This window comes from Trachypithecus francoisi, unplaced genomic scaffold (genome assembly GCF_009764315.1).
Source record: "Trachypithecus francoisi isolate TF-2019V2 unplaced genomic scaffold, Tfra_2.0 Lachesis_group14, whole genome shotgun sequence".
Classification (NCBI taxonomy): Eukaryota; Metazoa; Chordata; class Mammalia; order Primates; family Cercopithecidae; genus Trachypithecus; species Trachypithecus francoisi.
The window spans coordinates 19,975,704-19,992,493 of NW_022681459.1; the positions used below are offsets into that span (position 1 = coordinate 19,975,704).

Here is a 16,790-nt window from a genome sequence, read left to right on the forward strand (position 1 = left end):
GAGACCCGGCCACTGCACTCCAGCCTGGGCGGCAGAGCGAGACTCCGTCTCAAAAAAAAAATAAATAAATAAAATAAAATAAAATAAAGTTTACATTTATCCATATAAAACAAAACTTACATATGTTTAAATGACTAGCCCAGAGACAGGGGACCCACTTAAAAAAAAAACACAAAATTCATTGAGATCAATGAGTTTCATTAATATTGCAAAAGAAAAGAAAGCAGTCTGTTTTCAAACTACTTCAGAGGACTGTCTCCCATTCCTTCTCAAACCAGAGTCCTGGCTCTTTCAGCATATACCTGGAACACAAAAGGTATTTGTGTCTTTTCATCACCAATCCATCAAGATCCAGCGTCATTTTCACTCCACCAAAATTCACTAAATAATCTGACTTTCCTTATCACCCCAGCTAGAAGGCATTCTGCTTTCTTATTAGGAAGTAATCCTCAAATTTTAGCACACATCAGAATTACCTAGAGAATCGCTGAAATGCAGATCATCCCTGGCCCCACTCCAAGAGTTATATTCAGTAGGCCCAGAGTGGGGCCTGAGAACTTGCAAGTCTATCAAACTCCCAGTGTCATGCTGATACTGCTGGTCTAGGGACTACACTTTAAGAATGACTGTTTTAACAGTCAGCTGAAACCACTCATAAGAAACAAGACGTAATATGACATTAGTAATTGTCTCATCTCTTCTACAGAATTGTAGTAAGCACCTATTAGGGAAGAATTAGAATTTGCAAAACTTGGCAACCCATGTGAAACCTGCTTTATATGCATTGCACAAAGCAGGTGCTTACATGGCTGTTAAAGTTCTTTTCTGTAGAAAAGTAAACACTATTTGTTAACTCCCAAACAGAAACACTGTTAAATGTATGTAAATCAAAGTTTAAAATGTGATAAAACTTATCTAGTAGAAAACAACACACTGAGAAAAAATGTTAGTGCCAACAAATAATAAAATGGCACACACTAAGAACAAAACCAAATCAACCAAAACCTGCCAAAGAATTTTACCATTAAAATCTGTTTTGTTGTTTTTTGAGATGCAGTCTTGCTCTATCGCCAGGCTGGAGTGCAGTGGCACAATCTCAGCTCACTACAACCTCTGTCTGCCTCAGGCTCCCGAGTAGGGGGGACTACAGACATGCACCACCACGCCCACCTAATTTTTGTATTTTTAGTAGAAACGGGGATTCACTATATTGGCCAGGATGGTCTCGATCTCCTGACCTCATGATCCGCCTGCCTCAGCCTCCCAAAGTGCTGGGATTATAGGCATGAGCCACCTCGCCCGGCCTAAAATCTTTAATAGCTACTTTAATTTTATTGTGGAAAAAATATCCGATTTTCTTGCAGGAAAATAAGGTCTGTTTTCAAGAAAGGGGAATGAGGGAACGGAAGAAGGTTTTGTTATAGTGGTATGACTAATGGTGTGATCTAAACAAAAATGAAACTTTGACATTACAAAGATATATGAAATTAAAAATTTAAAAAGACAATTCCTTCAAACTGCCCTAGTGCTATTATTTACTTTTTATGCTAGAGATTTATCCCAGAATTACCTGAATATCCATAATTAATGCCCACAGAAAGGCTAATGGTTCATTCACTCTTTTCTTACAACCCTTGATACAAATTAGAAATAAGCTGCTCCCAAAAAGCCATTAGTGATAACCTCTAGTTCATAATATGGATTAAAACAAAAAATTTCCCCAAATTGGGAGATAACCTTGAATTTACATCTGTATAATGAAACTCCAAACAAGAGAGTCTGAGACCTCTCTAATTCTTCAAAGAGGGGGACAGAGAAAACCACCATTGATTCACTCCCCTGAGGGGCTGGTCCTTACCAGAAGTCTTTCCTTAGTATCTTCATAAATAACTACTGAAAAAAAGATAAAGTAAAAACTGCAAAAACGAAAAATTATGTGCATTTTTGGCAGGTTTATAATACTAAGTGAACATACAATTTAAACTAAAATATAAATATTTCTACTTAAAACATTTTAATACTAAATCTGGCAACTAAAACAACTCTAGATTACCATTTCATTAATTACAAAATTACCTTGCATTTCTTTTTTCCACATCAGAGCACCCAATACTGTTTCTATAAATTGTATCTGCTAAGTGTACAAGGTATCGGCAAAAGTTTTCTAACTGAGAAATAGTCCTTTCTCCTTTCAGATTCGTGAACCATTGTTTGGGGAAACAATTGATTACCTGTGGAGAAGAAAGATGTAAAATAAAATATTTAAGACAGAATAAATTAAAGTATTAAAAGCAAAGTCTGGATAACGGGTATAAATGTATTTCACCAGAAGACATGCTTCTGAGCTACAGCAATTACTCTGAAGAAATATTCTTTTAAATCTGACTTCCTACGTTAACTAAACCAATATACCTGAATTTTTACCCCAACCAATGGGTTAGGCACTCAAAGCAAAAGAAAATCTGTCCAATATTTGAGTAAATTAGTAATGTAAAACTGACAACCAACTGCTTCATTTTCCAGTCTTCTAGGATGGCCTAAATAAACTGAGTTTCCTTTTTCAGCAGTTTTTGATGTAAAAATATGAGTGGTATAAAAATGAAATCACAGTGCCCCCATCCCCCGCAATAATTCCATGAATAGGCATCCGTGCATGCGGACAACGGGAGTCGAGTTGGCCCAGACTGAGGTTAAGATAGTAAGGTTATTATTATCCTGAAATTAAAGCTTTTATTTATACCTACAAAATATTAAAACTTTTACTAATATCTACAAAATATGGATACAGATGGATAGATATATATAATAGTATGCATTTTTATGTAAAAAAAGTTGTAGGGGTTTGGAACTACCTGGGTAGGCAAACTGTCAACCTTACATGCAAGTCCAGTAATCAAAGGGGTTTCATAAAATTCTCAAATCCCTCTTCAAACAAACAAAAACTTAATTCATTTTAACTCATATGCTTTAAAAACTACACCTATGTCATTTAACTCACATTTTGGGCTTTTTTGATGCTGTCATCTCCATATTCTGAATTCTGAAAAGCCATGAGAATATATCGATTTAATAAACCATCTATTGATAACTCTTGTAGAGTTTTATTCGAGAAAATGCCATACCACTGAAGAAAATTGCCTAATAGCTGGAAAGAAGAAAAAATAGGTAACGTGACACAATTAGATTAAGTACAAAGTAAATAAGTTACATAGTAAAACACCACATGAAATACAGCAGACCCTGTCTTGCAAAGTACTAAGAAATATTAATACTTTCAATGGTACAGATATTTCCTAGAATGGTTACATTTGAATATTCAATTTTAATTAGTCAAAACTGAAACAGCCACATGTAGCTAGTGGCTACAGCACTGGTCAGCATAGATATAGAACATTTTCCATCTTCGCAGACAGTTAGGGAGTGCTAATTCTTAGGTAAGTGTCCTCCATTCAAAATTACACTCCAGCTGGTTCTATGCACACCCCCACCCCCCCACCCCCCCACCCCCGCCCACAAAGGATGGGAGAGTCTGACTACAACCCTGCATGGCTACCACATATCACGAACTACAACCAAGTTATATCACTGTGCATCTCAAGCTACCCAAGCTCAATCAATACATAGAAAGTGAAAGCTATCATCATAAAATGGAAGCCTCATCCCATCCCACCATAAAAACTTATAGTTTCCCAGTTGTTTCTCAACTTAGTAAATGGTAACACTATTCAACCAGCTGCTCGTGCCAGGGGTCTGGAGGTCATTCCTGACCTCTCTCTCAAGTTGTGTGTCTCCATCACCATCCAGTCTCTCCATTTCCCTCAGTTCCTGCTGCCATCCCCCAAATCCAACCCACCTTAATCTCTTCGGAACCCTGCAGTTACTCCAGTAATTATGAGCAAGAGCATGGAGTAGCCTTTCTTAAGCAGGGCTCTGCAAGAGTTCCAAATCTACAGAAAATGATTTGTGTGGCTCTTTACTCAGTTCTCCCAAGAATGATACATAGTTAGTACTGTTACAGATGCACGGGAAAGAGGAGAATTCATTATAGACAACGGAGGCTTTAGGGCATTAGGTATTAAGTCTCCCACAGAAGCCCAGTTGAGAAGAGCTGCTCAAGAGTCAGACTGGCCTGAGTTTGAATCCCATCTCTAATTACCAGGGGAATGACCCTGGGCAGGTTATTGTGTGCCTCACTGCCCCATCAGTAAAGTGAAAAAACAGTCGGTACCTCATTGAGTCATTCTGAGGATTCAAGATAATCTATGTCAAAGGTACGGCACAGCGCTTGGTACATAGTAAACACACAATAAATACTAGTTCCCCTAAAATACACAATAAATACCAATTCCCATTTTCATTATTACTATCCATACCTACTTCAATCTATTATCTCCACATAGCAGACAGAGTAATCTTAAAAATAGCAATTTATGCCTGGGCACAGTGGCTTATACCTGTAATCCCAGTACTTTGGGAAGCCAAGGAAGGAGGACCACTTGAGCTCAGGCGATTAAGACCAGCCTGGGCAACACAGCAAGACCTCATCTCTTTAAATAAAAAAATTAAAAAAAAAAAAAAAGGCAATTTGTTTACTTACCTTAAACCCTTCCATGACACACATATATAGTTAACTGGTTTTCAACAAAGGTACAAAAGCAATTCAATGGACTGTGAAAGGGAAATATGTTGGGCCTCTTCAAGCTGGGAACCCCGCTCAGAGCAAATCTGCCTCCCATTCTATTCAAAGTCATCTGTCAGCTCATGGAGACCGATGCATATTCTGATTGCCTCTTCTGGAAAAACTTATCAGAAACTCCAAAGAAAGGAACCATCTCTCTCTCACCTACATGTGACCTGGAAGTCCCCAATGGGGGGGCCTTGCTTTGAGCTGTCTCCACCTTTCTGGATGGAACTAATGTATCGATTGATGTCTCATATCTCCCTAAAATGTATAAAACCAAGCTATGCCCCGACCACTTTGGGCACATGTCATCAGAACCTCCTAAGGCTGTGTCACGGGTGCGTCCTCAATCGTGGCAAAATAAACTTTCTAAATTAACTGAGACCTGTCTCAAATTTTCGGTGTTCACAGGACAAAGGATAGCCTTTTCAACAAATAGTCCTGGAACAAATAAACCTTAATCCAGGCCTCATACCCTATAATAAAAATTAACTTGAAAAGAGTCACAGACCTAAACGTAAAACTTAGAACTATGAAACTTCTAGAAGAAAGGATAGAAGACTTTTGTGGCTTCAAGTTAGGCAAAGATTTCTTAGATACGACATCTAAAGCACAATCCGTAACAGGAAAAAAAGAAAAACTAGACTTCATCAAAATTAAGAACTTCTGCATATGGAAGACTATTAGAATGGAAAGATAAGCCACAAACTGAAAAAAAAAAAAATCTGCAAATCATTTATATGATAAAGGACTTCTCTCCAGAATATAGAACTCAATGCTTAGTAAGAAGCCCAATTTAAAACCTAAGCAAAAGATCTGAAGACATTTCACCAAAATACATAAACGAATTGCAAATAAGCACATGACTGTCATTAGGGAAATGCAAATGAAAACCACAATGAGATACCATATTGCACCCCACAGAATAACTTTAAAAGCAAAACACTAACAGCAAGTACGGTGGGAGTAAAGAATAACCAGGACAGTAACAGGTTACTGGTAAGAACGCAAAATGATACAGCCACTTCGGAAGACAGCTTTGTCCAGCTGTTTCACCCAACTGAAATGAAACTTACATATTCAGAACACCCTTATAGAAGCCTTGTTCATAACCAAATTGGAAATGTTGGGACCAAGGGAAAGCTTCCCCTCAGGCCTATGAAGTTTCGCTGAAAATTACTGACAAGAGGCAAATTAACAGGAGAAACTGTAAATTTATTTGATCACAGTTTTATGTTACATGAGAGCCTTCAGAGTAAAGACCCAAAGATGGAGGAGAAACTGTCTACTTCTATGTTTAGGTTTAACAAAGTATGTACAGGCATGCAGAAACACGCCTGGACAAAAAGGTATGATCTACTGCTCATAGACCAAGAGAAGACACACAACAAGGCCTGTCCATCCAGATTCTTCTTGGCCTCTCCCAGCAGCATTCTTTCTTTCTGGGTATGGGGCAGGACCTTCTCTGGAATGGGGGTTTTATGACCTATAATCAAACAAGGTAGGTCAGATGTTTTATGGCCAGTTTTTACACAGGCAGAGCCAAAATTAAGAGTAATATATTTAGGTTTTATGGCTGGCTTTGCAGAAAAGGGGTTCTGGTGTCTATGACCCACCTGGGGCAACAGGGATTCTAGTTTCTATGTCAACTCTCAAGGGAGAACAGAACTGAAAGACAGGAGGGCAGGAGAAGGTCAAAGAAAAAGTTCTTCTGAGGCCGAGGCCTTCATTTTATGGTATTGTTTTCTGAGTCCCAAGATAAACAATCCAAATGTCCCTTAATTAGGGACTAAATAAAAAACCAAAACCCAACTCTGGTGCACCTGCACAGACAGCAAGGCTGAACCTCAAATGTATTCAGTGAAAGCAGCCAGACTCCAAAGACTGCCTATCATGTAATTCCCTTCACTTCCTAGGACATAGACTGGGAGGTGGCCAGGGCTTGCTGTGACCTTGACTGTACAGCAGCAGCAGATAGCATGGCTGTACCTGCTCATCAGAATTCACACAACTATACACTAAAGAGAGTGAATTTTACTGTACGTAAATCATATCAATTTTTTTTTTAAAGGAAAAAATCTTTCTGTGACTTCCTACAACTTTTGGGATAAGGACCAAAGTATTTCAAATGACCTACAAGATCCTCTATCATCTGGACTATGGACCTCCTTGCTCACTCCAGCTGTCCTATGCTTTCTTCAGTGCCTCCAGTGTAGCCTGCTCTCTTTCACCTCAGGGCTAACTCCTATTTATGCTCCAGGTCTAAAGATCTAAATATCACTTCCTCAGGGTGGAAGGAAATCTTCTGGGACTGGCTAGTCAAGGTCTCTGTGCCCTTTTCATATGTTCCACATTACCTTGAATGTCCCCTTTCATAACTCATCACACCTGCGATTACCTATTTGATGTCAACTGTGCTGGACTATGAACTCCACAAAGATTCCACTTCTAGCTTGCTTACTGCTATATCCCCAAACCTCAGAAGAGTATCTGCTCCAGCAGTCCTCCTTATCTGTGGTTTCAGTCAGCTGTGGCACAGTGCGATAACGTATTTTGAGAGAAAGAGAAACTACATTCATATATCCTTTACCACAGTGTATTACTAATAATTGCTCTATTATTAGTTATTGCTAATTTCTTATTGTGCCCAATTTATAAATTAAACTTTATCATAGGTATGTATGTAGAGGAAACAACAGTATATATAGGGTTTGGTACCATCTGTGGTTTCAGGTAGCCACTGGGCATCTTATCCCCATGGATATGGGGAGGACTACTGTAATCTACTTGCTAAAAAATTAATTGCAGCTTAGTCAGGCATTTTGTTGAGTACCATGGACCTTACTTTGGAACTCAGAAATCACTTTCTCCTGTGAAAATATCAAACTTGAATGAACTTTTGGAATAAAATTACTTTATAAAATGGAGATTTTGGGTATACATATAAATAGATCTAAGCCTATGGAGTTAATAAAAAACAAAACACTCTGCAAAATATAATATACGAAGTCAAACGAAATCTGAGTATTTTAGATTGTCTATGACAATACGTACCTTAACTGAAGACCAAAACTGTCGTTGAAAAAACAAGTAAGGCCCAGAATTTTTATTTTCTAAGACACTAAGTAAAAACAGAGAAACATACCATGATCAGATATTTTATATGTAAGTGCCATATGATTCCTAGACAAAAGATTTTTCTACAAAACAGGTAAACTAATTCTTTAATTTTTCAAATAATTGCATTCTGGAAGATAGTATGTTAAAAAGGCAATGGAAATTTACTCTGAGACACTCAGGGAGAACATAAGAGTATTAATTGTTTTGTTCTGCTTAAGGGAACAATCTCCCCACTAATCTAGTCTCTGTAATACACTACGAGGGTGAAGTTTGTATTTGAAGCTAGTTTTTCAGAATTTTATAAGCCTTCTCTGAAAGACAATGGAGAATATTATCTTTCATATTCTTCAGAGTTACTTACTTTTTGGGATATAAGGGCATAAAGACATCGTCATCTAAAGTTCTTCTCATTCTCAATAAAAGTGCCTTTAGGTATACCTAAAGAGTTAAAAGTAGATCACACATTTTAATAAGCACTATGACAAAAAAATAAGACATATTCCAAATCATGTAACTGAATATTGAACTGAGTGAACTAGTTTTCCAAATTTTTAATTTTCCTCATTGAAGACCCTAAAGTAATTAATATTTAATAATCTATTAGTTCATTCCTCAACAACTGCCATGCAATAAAACTTTAGAAATCTTTCAATCCCTTAGTCTACATAAAGATTTAAGACCAGACACATAATCAAGTTCTCAAAGTGAAAATTCAACAATGACAAAGAACACCCCACCTTCTCTACATTTAAATAGCTCCTATGAAAGGCCCCTGAAGAGCATTACCTTTAAGTGTGGAAACTAGTTATAAAACAGTATCTAGTTGTTTCATACGCTGTTTAATTGGTTTGGGTGCCCAATCTTTTGGGTTCTCTGGGCCATACTGAAAGAACTATCTTAGGCCGCACATAAAATACACTGACACTAATGATAGCTGTGAGCTAAAAAAAATTAAAAAATTTAAAACGGGGTGGGGGGGGCAGGGTCTGTGCATAAATTTCATGTTTTAAGACAGTTTACAAATTTGTGTTGGGCTGCATTCAAAGCCGTCCTGGGCCACATGCCCATGGGCCATGGTTTGGACAAGCTTAAATTATCAATTGTTAACATTTTAGTTTCTCATTTCCCCCCCAAAAATACAGTCCTTAAAAGGACATTTGACTAGTTGGATTGGGACTGAGGTGTGGTGGTGAGAAATCATAATAATGAAAGGCTATTTAAACTGATGCCATCTTCCTTCTTTATTAATTTTTTTAAACTGAAAACTAGCATCTCTCTGTGGGACTAGGTATAAAAAAAAGAAAAAAAACCTAACATCTCAAATTTTGTGTATTTCAGGCTTTAACAGCCCTGATGGCCCAAGTGAGAGAACCAGATTTCTGATTGGTTTAGGATAACAACTCATTCTCTCAATGCTTGCTCATATTCAATAGAAAGAGGAAAAAAAAAAAAAGTCTTCCAAAGATACTAAATTACCTGTGTATTTTTATTTTCTGCATTCACTACTGAAGGATATCCATTGATTAATTTTAGTGTAATTCCCACCATTCTTGAAGTCTGTGTTGTAGAAAAAGGGTCCCACATATTTTCAGCTATCACTATTAAGAAAAAAAGAGGATTGAGACACAGAAGCCAATTGTAGCTTAAATTTTTTGTCAAGCAGACCTCTATTAATGTCAATCCTAATTTATTTTTCCTCTTTCTCTACAATATAAGCTTTAGTCTTCTTTGTGCTATTAACTGTGGGAATTTGGAGGGATAGGGATGTGGAGAGAGGATAGATTATTCTTATTTCTGGTACTTGGGGAAAATGAAGATTAGGAAAAAAGAGGATTTCTGTAGAAATGTTGTCTTGGCATCAAGAATTTCAAACTAACATTTCTAGTATTCAAAATAAATTCCTATATCAATGATTCCTAATCTTTTTAGAGGAACTTATGAAAGTACTGAAATTGCTCCCCAAGGCCGGGCGCGGTGGCTCAAGCCTGTAATCCCAGCACTTTGGGAGGCCGAGACGGGCGGATCACGAGGTCAGGAGATTGAGACCATCCTGGCTAACACGGTAAAACCCCATCTCTACTAAAAATACAAAAAAAAACTAGCCGGGCGTGGTGGCGGCGCCTGTAGTCCCAGCTACCCGGGAGGCTGAGGCAGGAGAATGGCGTGAACCCGGGAGGCGGAGCTTGCAGTGAGCTGAGATCCGGCCACTGCACTCCAGTCCGGGCGACAGAGCGAGACTCCGCCTCAAAAAAAAAAAAAAAAAAAAAAGAAATTGCTCCCCACATAAATACATACCCTCCCTCAAACTATGTATAATTTTGCTTCAGTTAGTCTTTGAATTTCTTTTTTTTTTTTTTTTTTTTTTCGAGATGGTGTCTTGCTCTGCCGCCCAGGCTGGAGTGCAGTGGCCGGCTCTCAGCTCACTGCAAGCTCCGCCTCCCGGGTTCACGCCATTCTCCTGTCTCAGCCTTCCGAGTAGCTGGGACTACAGGCGCCCGCCTCGTCGCCTGGCTAGTTTTTTTTTTTTGTATTTTTTAGCAGAGACGGGGTTTCACTGTATTAGCCAGGATAGTCTCGATCTCCTGACCTCATGATCCACCCGTCTCGGCCTCCCAAAGTGCTGGGATTACAGGCTTGAGCCACCGCGCCCGGCCTAGTCTTTGAATTTCTAAACCTCACCTATGAAGCAATTACTGCACTCAATTACAGGCCCACCCTAAAGTGGTCCTCAAGTCCCAGGATAAGAACCCCTCTGCCCTCAAGTCATCTCTGGGCCAGGTGGTAACTATTATTTCTCATGTAATTTCTTTTTTTTTTTTTTTTTTTTTTTGAGACGGAGTCTTGCTCTGCCACCCAGGCTGGAGTGCAGTGGCCGGATCTCAGCTCACTGCAAGCTCAGCCTCCCGGGTTTACGCCATTCTCCTGCCTCAGCCTCCCGAGTAGCTGGGACTACAGGCGCCCGCCTCGTCGCCCGGCTAGTTTTTTGTATTTTTAAGTAGAGACGGGGTTTCACCGTATTAGCCAGGATGGTATCGATCTCCTGACCTCGTGATCCGCCCGTCTCGGCCTCCCAAAGTGCTGGGATTACAGGCTTGAGCCACCGCGCCCGGCCTTCTCATGTAATTTCTATAAAGAAATATGCTCTGAATTAAAAACTCATAAAAATAGATTTGGGAAAGCCAGTGTGTCTGAATGCTCAATTCAGAGAACAGGAGATTTACCTGTTAGTTTAGGAAGAATCACCTTTTCTACTATGGTAGGTAGTAGGGCAACATCTACATCATCTTTTTCTTGCTCTCGTTCTTCACAACCATAAAACAGCAAAGATTCAAACCACAGCATATTCTCAAAGTCACGACATTTTGCCTAAAAGACATTTAAAAGGTTACCCAAATACTAAAATAGTGGGTATTTCAGCTTCCAGCTGTGATAAGAGAAACAATAACTGGATTTAACCTTTGGTTGTAAACAACTAAAAACTGGACAGCTGGAGATATCATGCTACCGGATTTCAAACTGTAAGGCCACAGTAACCAAAACAGCATGGTACTGATACAAAAACAGACACATAGACCAATGGAACAGAATAGAGAACTTAGCACTAAGACTGCACACCTACAACCATCTGATCTCCAACAAACCTGACAGAAACAAGCAACGGGGAAAAGATGCCCTATTTAATAAATGGTGCTGGGAGAACTGGCTAGCCATATATAGAAAACTGAAAATGGACTCCTTCCTTACACTATATACAAAAATTAAGTCAAGATGGATTAAAGACTTAAATGTACACTCCAAAACTATAAAAATCCTGGAAGAAAATCTAGTCAATACCATTCAGGACATAGGCATGGGCAGATTTCATGACAAAAACACCAAAAGCAACTGCAACAAAAGCAAAAATTGACAAATGGCATCTAATTCAATTAAAGAGCTTCTACACAGCAAAAGAAACTATTATCAGAATGAATAGACAACCTACAGAATGGGAGAAAATTTTTGCAATCTGTGCATCTGACAAAGGTCTAATATCCAGAGTCTAGAGGAAACTTAAATGTGTAAGAAAAAAACAATCCCATTAAAAAGTGGGCAAAAGACATGAACAGACATTTCTCAAAAGAAGACATTCATGTAGCCAACAAACATGAAAAAAAGCTCAACATCACTGATCATCAGAGAAATGCAAATCAAAACCACAATAAGCTACCATCCCACACCAATCAGAATAGGAATTATTAAAAAGTCCAGAAACAACAGATGCTGGTAACGTTTTGGAGAAAAAGGAACGCTTTTACACTATTAGGGGGAGTGTAAATTAGTTCAACCATTGTGGAAGACAGTGTGGCAATTCCTCAAAGATCTAGAGGCAGAAATACCATTTGACCCAGCAATCCCATTACGGGGTATATACCAACAGAAATATAAATCATTCTATTATAAAGCTACAAGCATATGTATGTTCACTGCAACACTATTCACGATAGCAAAGACATGGAATCAACCCAAATGCCCATCAATTATAGACTGGATAAAGAAAATGTGGTACATATACACCATGGAATACTATGCAGCCATAAAAAGGAACGAGGTCATGTCCTTTGCAGGGACATGGATGGAGCTAGAAGCCATTATCCTCAGCAAACTAACGCAAGAACAGAAACCCAAACACCACATGTTCTCACAAGTGAAAGCTGAACAATGAGAACATATGGACACATACTGGGAACCACACACACTGAGGCCTGTTGGGGGGTGGGGGTGGGGACTTAGTGGAGGGAGAGCATCAACAGCTACTGGATGCTAGCTTAATACCAAGGCCATGGGTCGACCTGTGCTGTAAACCACCATGCCACATGTTCACCTAAGTAACAAATCTGCACATGTACTCCGGAACTTAAAAGCTGAAGAAAATACAAAAGAACTGGACAAAATACAATGGAACACAGGCAGCACAAGACTATGACCCTTGAAAGAAAGGAATCAAATGAGGTGAGGTGCTAGTTCAGGGCAGCAGAGCAGTCTTGCTGAGTGGAGGAGACAGAGGGTGGAGTTCAGGAAGGCTGAGACAGCTGGAAGCTGTGGGGCAGAGGAGTGGGCGACACTGAAAAACAACTCCAAAACACAGTCTCGGGCCTTTGCTGTCTACCAAGATACTCACACAGCAAAACTTCAGAAGGTCTGGCCAAGAGCACACAGGAAATAGGAGCTGTGAGCTGAATGCTTCTCAGAGCTCACATTTTTTTCAGTTGTGTTTCCAGGGCTTCAACCTCAGCCCCATTTTCCTTACAGTCCACAAATTCAACCTAGCCAATCTCAACCGTGTGTACAGCTTCACCCAAGTCCGTTTTTAACTTCTCAAACCACATTGTAAACATCACCACTAGACCTCCAGAGTCAATTCTAGACCCCTTAGCCCCCTCTCTTTATGACAGACCAATAGGTCCTCTTGATTCTACCTCCTCATCTCTTTTTTTTTTTTTTCTTATGATAGGTCTTGTTCTATCACCCAGGCTGGAGTGCAGTGGCACAATCATAGCTCATTATAGCCTCAATCTCCTGGGCTCAAGCAATCCTGCCTCAGGCCCCCAAGTAGCTGGGAATACAAGCACGTACCACCATAGCTAATTTTTTTTTTTTTTTTTTAAATAGAGACAAGGTCTTGCTATGTCGCCCAGACTGGTCTTGAACTCCTGAGCTCAAACAATCCTCCTGCCTTGGCCTCCCAAACTGTTAGGATTACAAGCGTGAGCCACCATGCCTGGCCTATCAATTTTTCTCACCATGACCACTGACTTGGTTCACGTCCTCATTTCACACCTGCCTCATTGTGCTTTCCCATCTGGTTCTGAGATCCTTTAGGATCAAAGGACCAAGTTCTTACTATTTGTGTTCATATCCCAGTGTTACTACATATAATTTTAGCTGGCTGAAAAAAGAATTATATGTAAACTGAAAAAAAAAAACCACACAGCTCTTCTGGGAAGAGATGAAACTTAAAAGGAAAGATAAGATTATAACCAGATACAACCTGTATCAATTACAGCCTATGCCCTATCACCCCTGCAAAATATTTTGCTTAAGCTTACTTCTCTAGCACTGAGATTAAAATTACCCAGGTATCAAATTATAACACTTTCTAATAGTGACAGAAGCCACTCACCTCAAGAGGAGTCCAAGTGAGAAGCTGAAGTCGTATGAGGGGGTTGAATAATTTTGGCAAACAAAGGCCAATGTAAGCATCCTTGTAGGACGTGTAGTATTTTGAACGCCATGCTTCAAACTGTGATTTAATACAGTCAATTGAATAGAAACTTTCAAGGACATCTTCAAACACTTTGCTGGATTCTTTTGAAATTCGATCTAAAAACAACAAAACCCCAGAGAGAACCATACATTAGTATGAAGTAGGAAAAAAAAAGTCCAATATTTTCTGTTTTCTTTGTTGCTTCAGTATCAGGAGATATGCTAATTAACAAAGGGCCAATTATTAGTCATAATTTAGAAGAAAAAATAAAGATAAATTGATGTTTCAATTTCTCTTTTATGTAAACTAGAGTGCAGCCAGTCCTTGTTTTGCAGTTCCAGTATGTACAATTTTTCTAAATTTAGCTAAATAACACCTGTTTCCAAACAAGACAGTTCAAATTTCAGTTACCATAGTATATTAGCCATGAGTAATTGCACTGCTAGCTTTCTAGTCCACAAACCACTGCACAGATTAACAGCTGTGCATCATAATCTGTCACTAATCACACTGCTTCATTCAAACTCTGTTGGTGATTATAACAACTGACCTAGCCAACCATCAGTTGAATGGATGCTAAGAACTTCAAGTGAAAAGTTATTTAAGTTTTTTTTTTGAGACAGATTCTCACTCTGTCACCCAGGCTGGAGTGAAGTGGCACAATCTCAGCTCACTGCAACCTCTGCCTCCTAGGTTCAAGTGATTCTCCTGCCTCAACCTCCCGAGTAGCTGGAATTACAGGTATGTACCACCATGCCCAACTAATTTTTGTATTTTTAGTAGAGAATGGGGGTTTCATCATGTGGGCCAAGTTGGTCTTGAACTCCTGACCTCAAGTGGTCCACCTGCCTCGGCCTCCCAAAATGCTGGGATTACAGGTGTGAGCCATTGTGCTGGACCAAGAATAAGATACTCTTATGATGTCCCAGATTACTTGGGAAAAGGAAATCTTTACAATGGAGAGAGAAAGTTCTGAGAACCTTTACTGCAAGATCAATCTTAACAATGTTAATAGCGGGACAGTCTAACATTTGTCATGTGCTTTTAGGCAGTATGAAACAGCATCCTGTATAAATTATTCTTGGGGGAAAAAAAAGTTTAACTTAAATCTAATTAAGCCTTCAGACCTAAATTCCAGTTTACAAGAAATGGATCAAAGAACAAGTTAAACAATGCTATGAGGAAACATACAGAACAGTCTAGAATATAGGATATTCTATAAGAGAAGTGGCCCGGTCTCTTCAAAAAGCTAGTGTCTTAAACAATAGGGGTGGGTGTGTGAATGCGTGGAGTACTTACGGTTATTCATTTATTCTAGATTTTAAAATGTAACAACCAAATGCAGAGCATGAACCTTAGGTGGATCCTGGTTTCAAAAACCACAAAATAACAAAATAAAAATAGTTCCTAAAAAGGGTTTTTCCAGGATGCCATTGAGGAAAATTAAATATGGACATGATATTAAGAAATTTATTAATTTTCTTATTGTGCTAAAAAAAAGAATCAGAATAGCCATTGTAAAAAAAAAAAAAAAAAGATAATAGTACTGTGATTACACAGAAAAACATACTCATTTATAGGAAACACACACTGAAATTTTGGGGAGTGAAGTGCCATGAGGTATGTAAGGTACTTTCAAATAGTTCAACAAACACACACATCTCCATGTATAAAGAGTCAGGCAAACTTGGTGAAATGATAAGCATTGTTATCTGAGTGACAGGTATGTGGATGATCACTGTGCTAGTCTTTCAAATTTTCTGTTTAGAAATGTTCACTGTAAAAAAAAGTGAGAGAAAGAAGCTTCTCGAACTAAGTTCCAAATGGTGTGCAATTGATATAATTCCAAACAATTATAGCCAATGGTGGGAAATGAAGACTTTTATTTGGGATCCTTCTGAAAATGCCTGGCACATAATAGTACTAACCACCCTCTAAAGTGAGATTACTCATGACTCCCCAAGAGTTTCCTTCAGGGCTGAGTGCTCTGCTGCCAAGCTTTACCTTTCCAGACCAGACAGGCTGCAATGAGAGTTGCCCTCAGGACCTGACACATTTCCAGTCATTTAAAATTCTACCATTTGGAAGAGTAACAACATTTATTATGCAAGTACTAAGTATACCCTATGAGAAGGTGTTACCCCTATTTTTGAGAATTCATCATGATATTCACTAATAAAAAGGCATGCAAGTTTCTGCAATTAAACAAGAAGTGCCTGGTTCTAATGCAGAGGCCATGAATATTCAAACCATTTCATGGTAAAAACCATACCCAAGTAGAAACTAAATTGATGGTGAGTCTTATTTCCAAATAAATGTCTAACCTTTTTCCAGATTGAAATTAGTAATATCTGTAGAAGTTTCTTCATCATCACTGGAAAGGCCTTCAAGGTGATCTGCCATCTTACCGGTTTGCTCTCTGGCTTGTCTACGACGAGTCCTAAATAATAAACATCAAGTTCCCAAACTAGATAAAAGAGACTCCTCCCTTCCCAAACAAGCCAAGAGCAAGGGTTTTGAAAATTACCTCCTGGCCTCCCGCTCTGCAATGCGACGTTTTGCATGCTCTTGATACAGTGCCCGATCGCGTCCAAAGGAATCAAGATTTGGTGCCATCAGAGCTTTGTCTGCAAAACAACAACAGTTAAAATTAAAAGCCATCTTTCAACAATCTTGAGGAAAGAGTTTGCACAGAATAAGCCATTACGATAGACTGCTTGCTAATCTCAACGGCAAGATTCTGCA

The 16,790-nt window shown here is 38.9% G+C and overlaps 1 protein-coding gene across 3 annotated transcripts in view; it reads right to left on the reverse strand.

Moving 5' to 3' along the window:
• PAXBP1 (PAX3 and PAX7 binding protein 1) overlaps nt 1–16,790 on the reverse strand; it is a 38,977-nt gene that overhangs the window by 1,702 nt on the left and 20,485 nt on the right. Inside the window, exons 9-17 of one of the 3 annotated variants that reach the window (XM_033232341.1) lie at nt 16,573–16,672; nt 16,370–16,485; nt 13,962–14,161; nt 11,023–11,167; nt 9,278–9,399; nt 8,163–8,239; nt 7,736–7,802; nt 2,999–3,040; nt 2,077–2,231 (exon numbers count right to left, since the gene is read on the reverse strand). In XM_033232341.1, coding sequence (XP_033088232.1) covers nt 2,077–2,231; nt 2,999–3,040; nt 7,736–7,802; nt 8,163–8,239; nt 9,278–9,399; nt 11,023–11,167; nt 13,962–14,161; nt 16,370–16,485; nt 16,573–16,672 — 1,024 coding nt within the window. Of the gene's footprint in view, nt 1–2,076; nt 2,232–2,998; nt 3,146–5,875; nt 6,168–7,735; nt 7,803–8,162; nt 8,240–9,277; nt 9,400–11,022; nt 11,168–13,961; nt 14,162–16,369; nt 16,486–16,572; nt 16,673–16,790 lie in introns of those variants that run through there. The other 2 variants (XM_033232340.1, XM_033232342.1) reach the window with 2 other exon arrangements.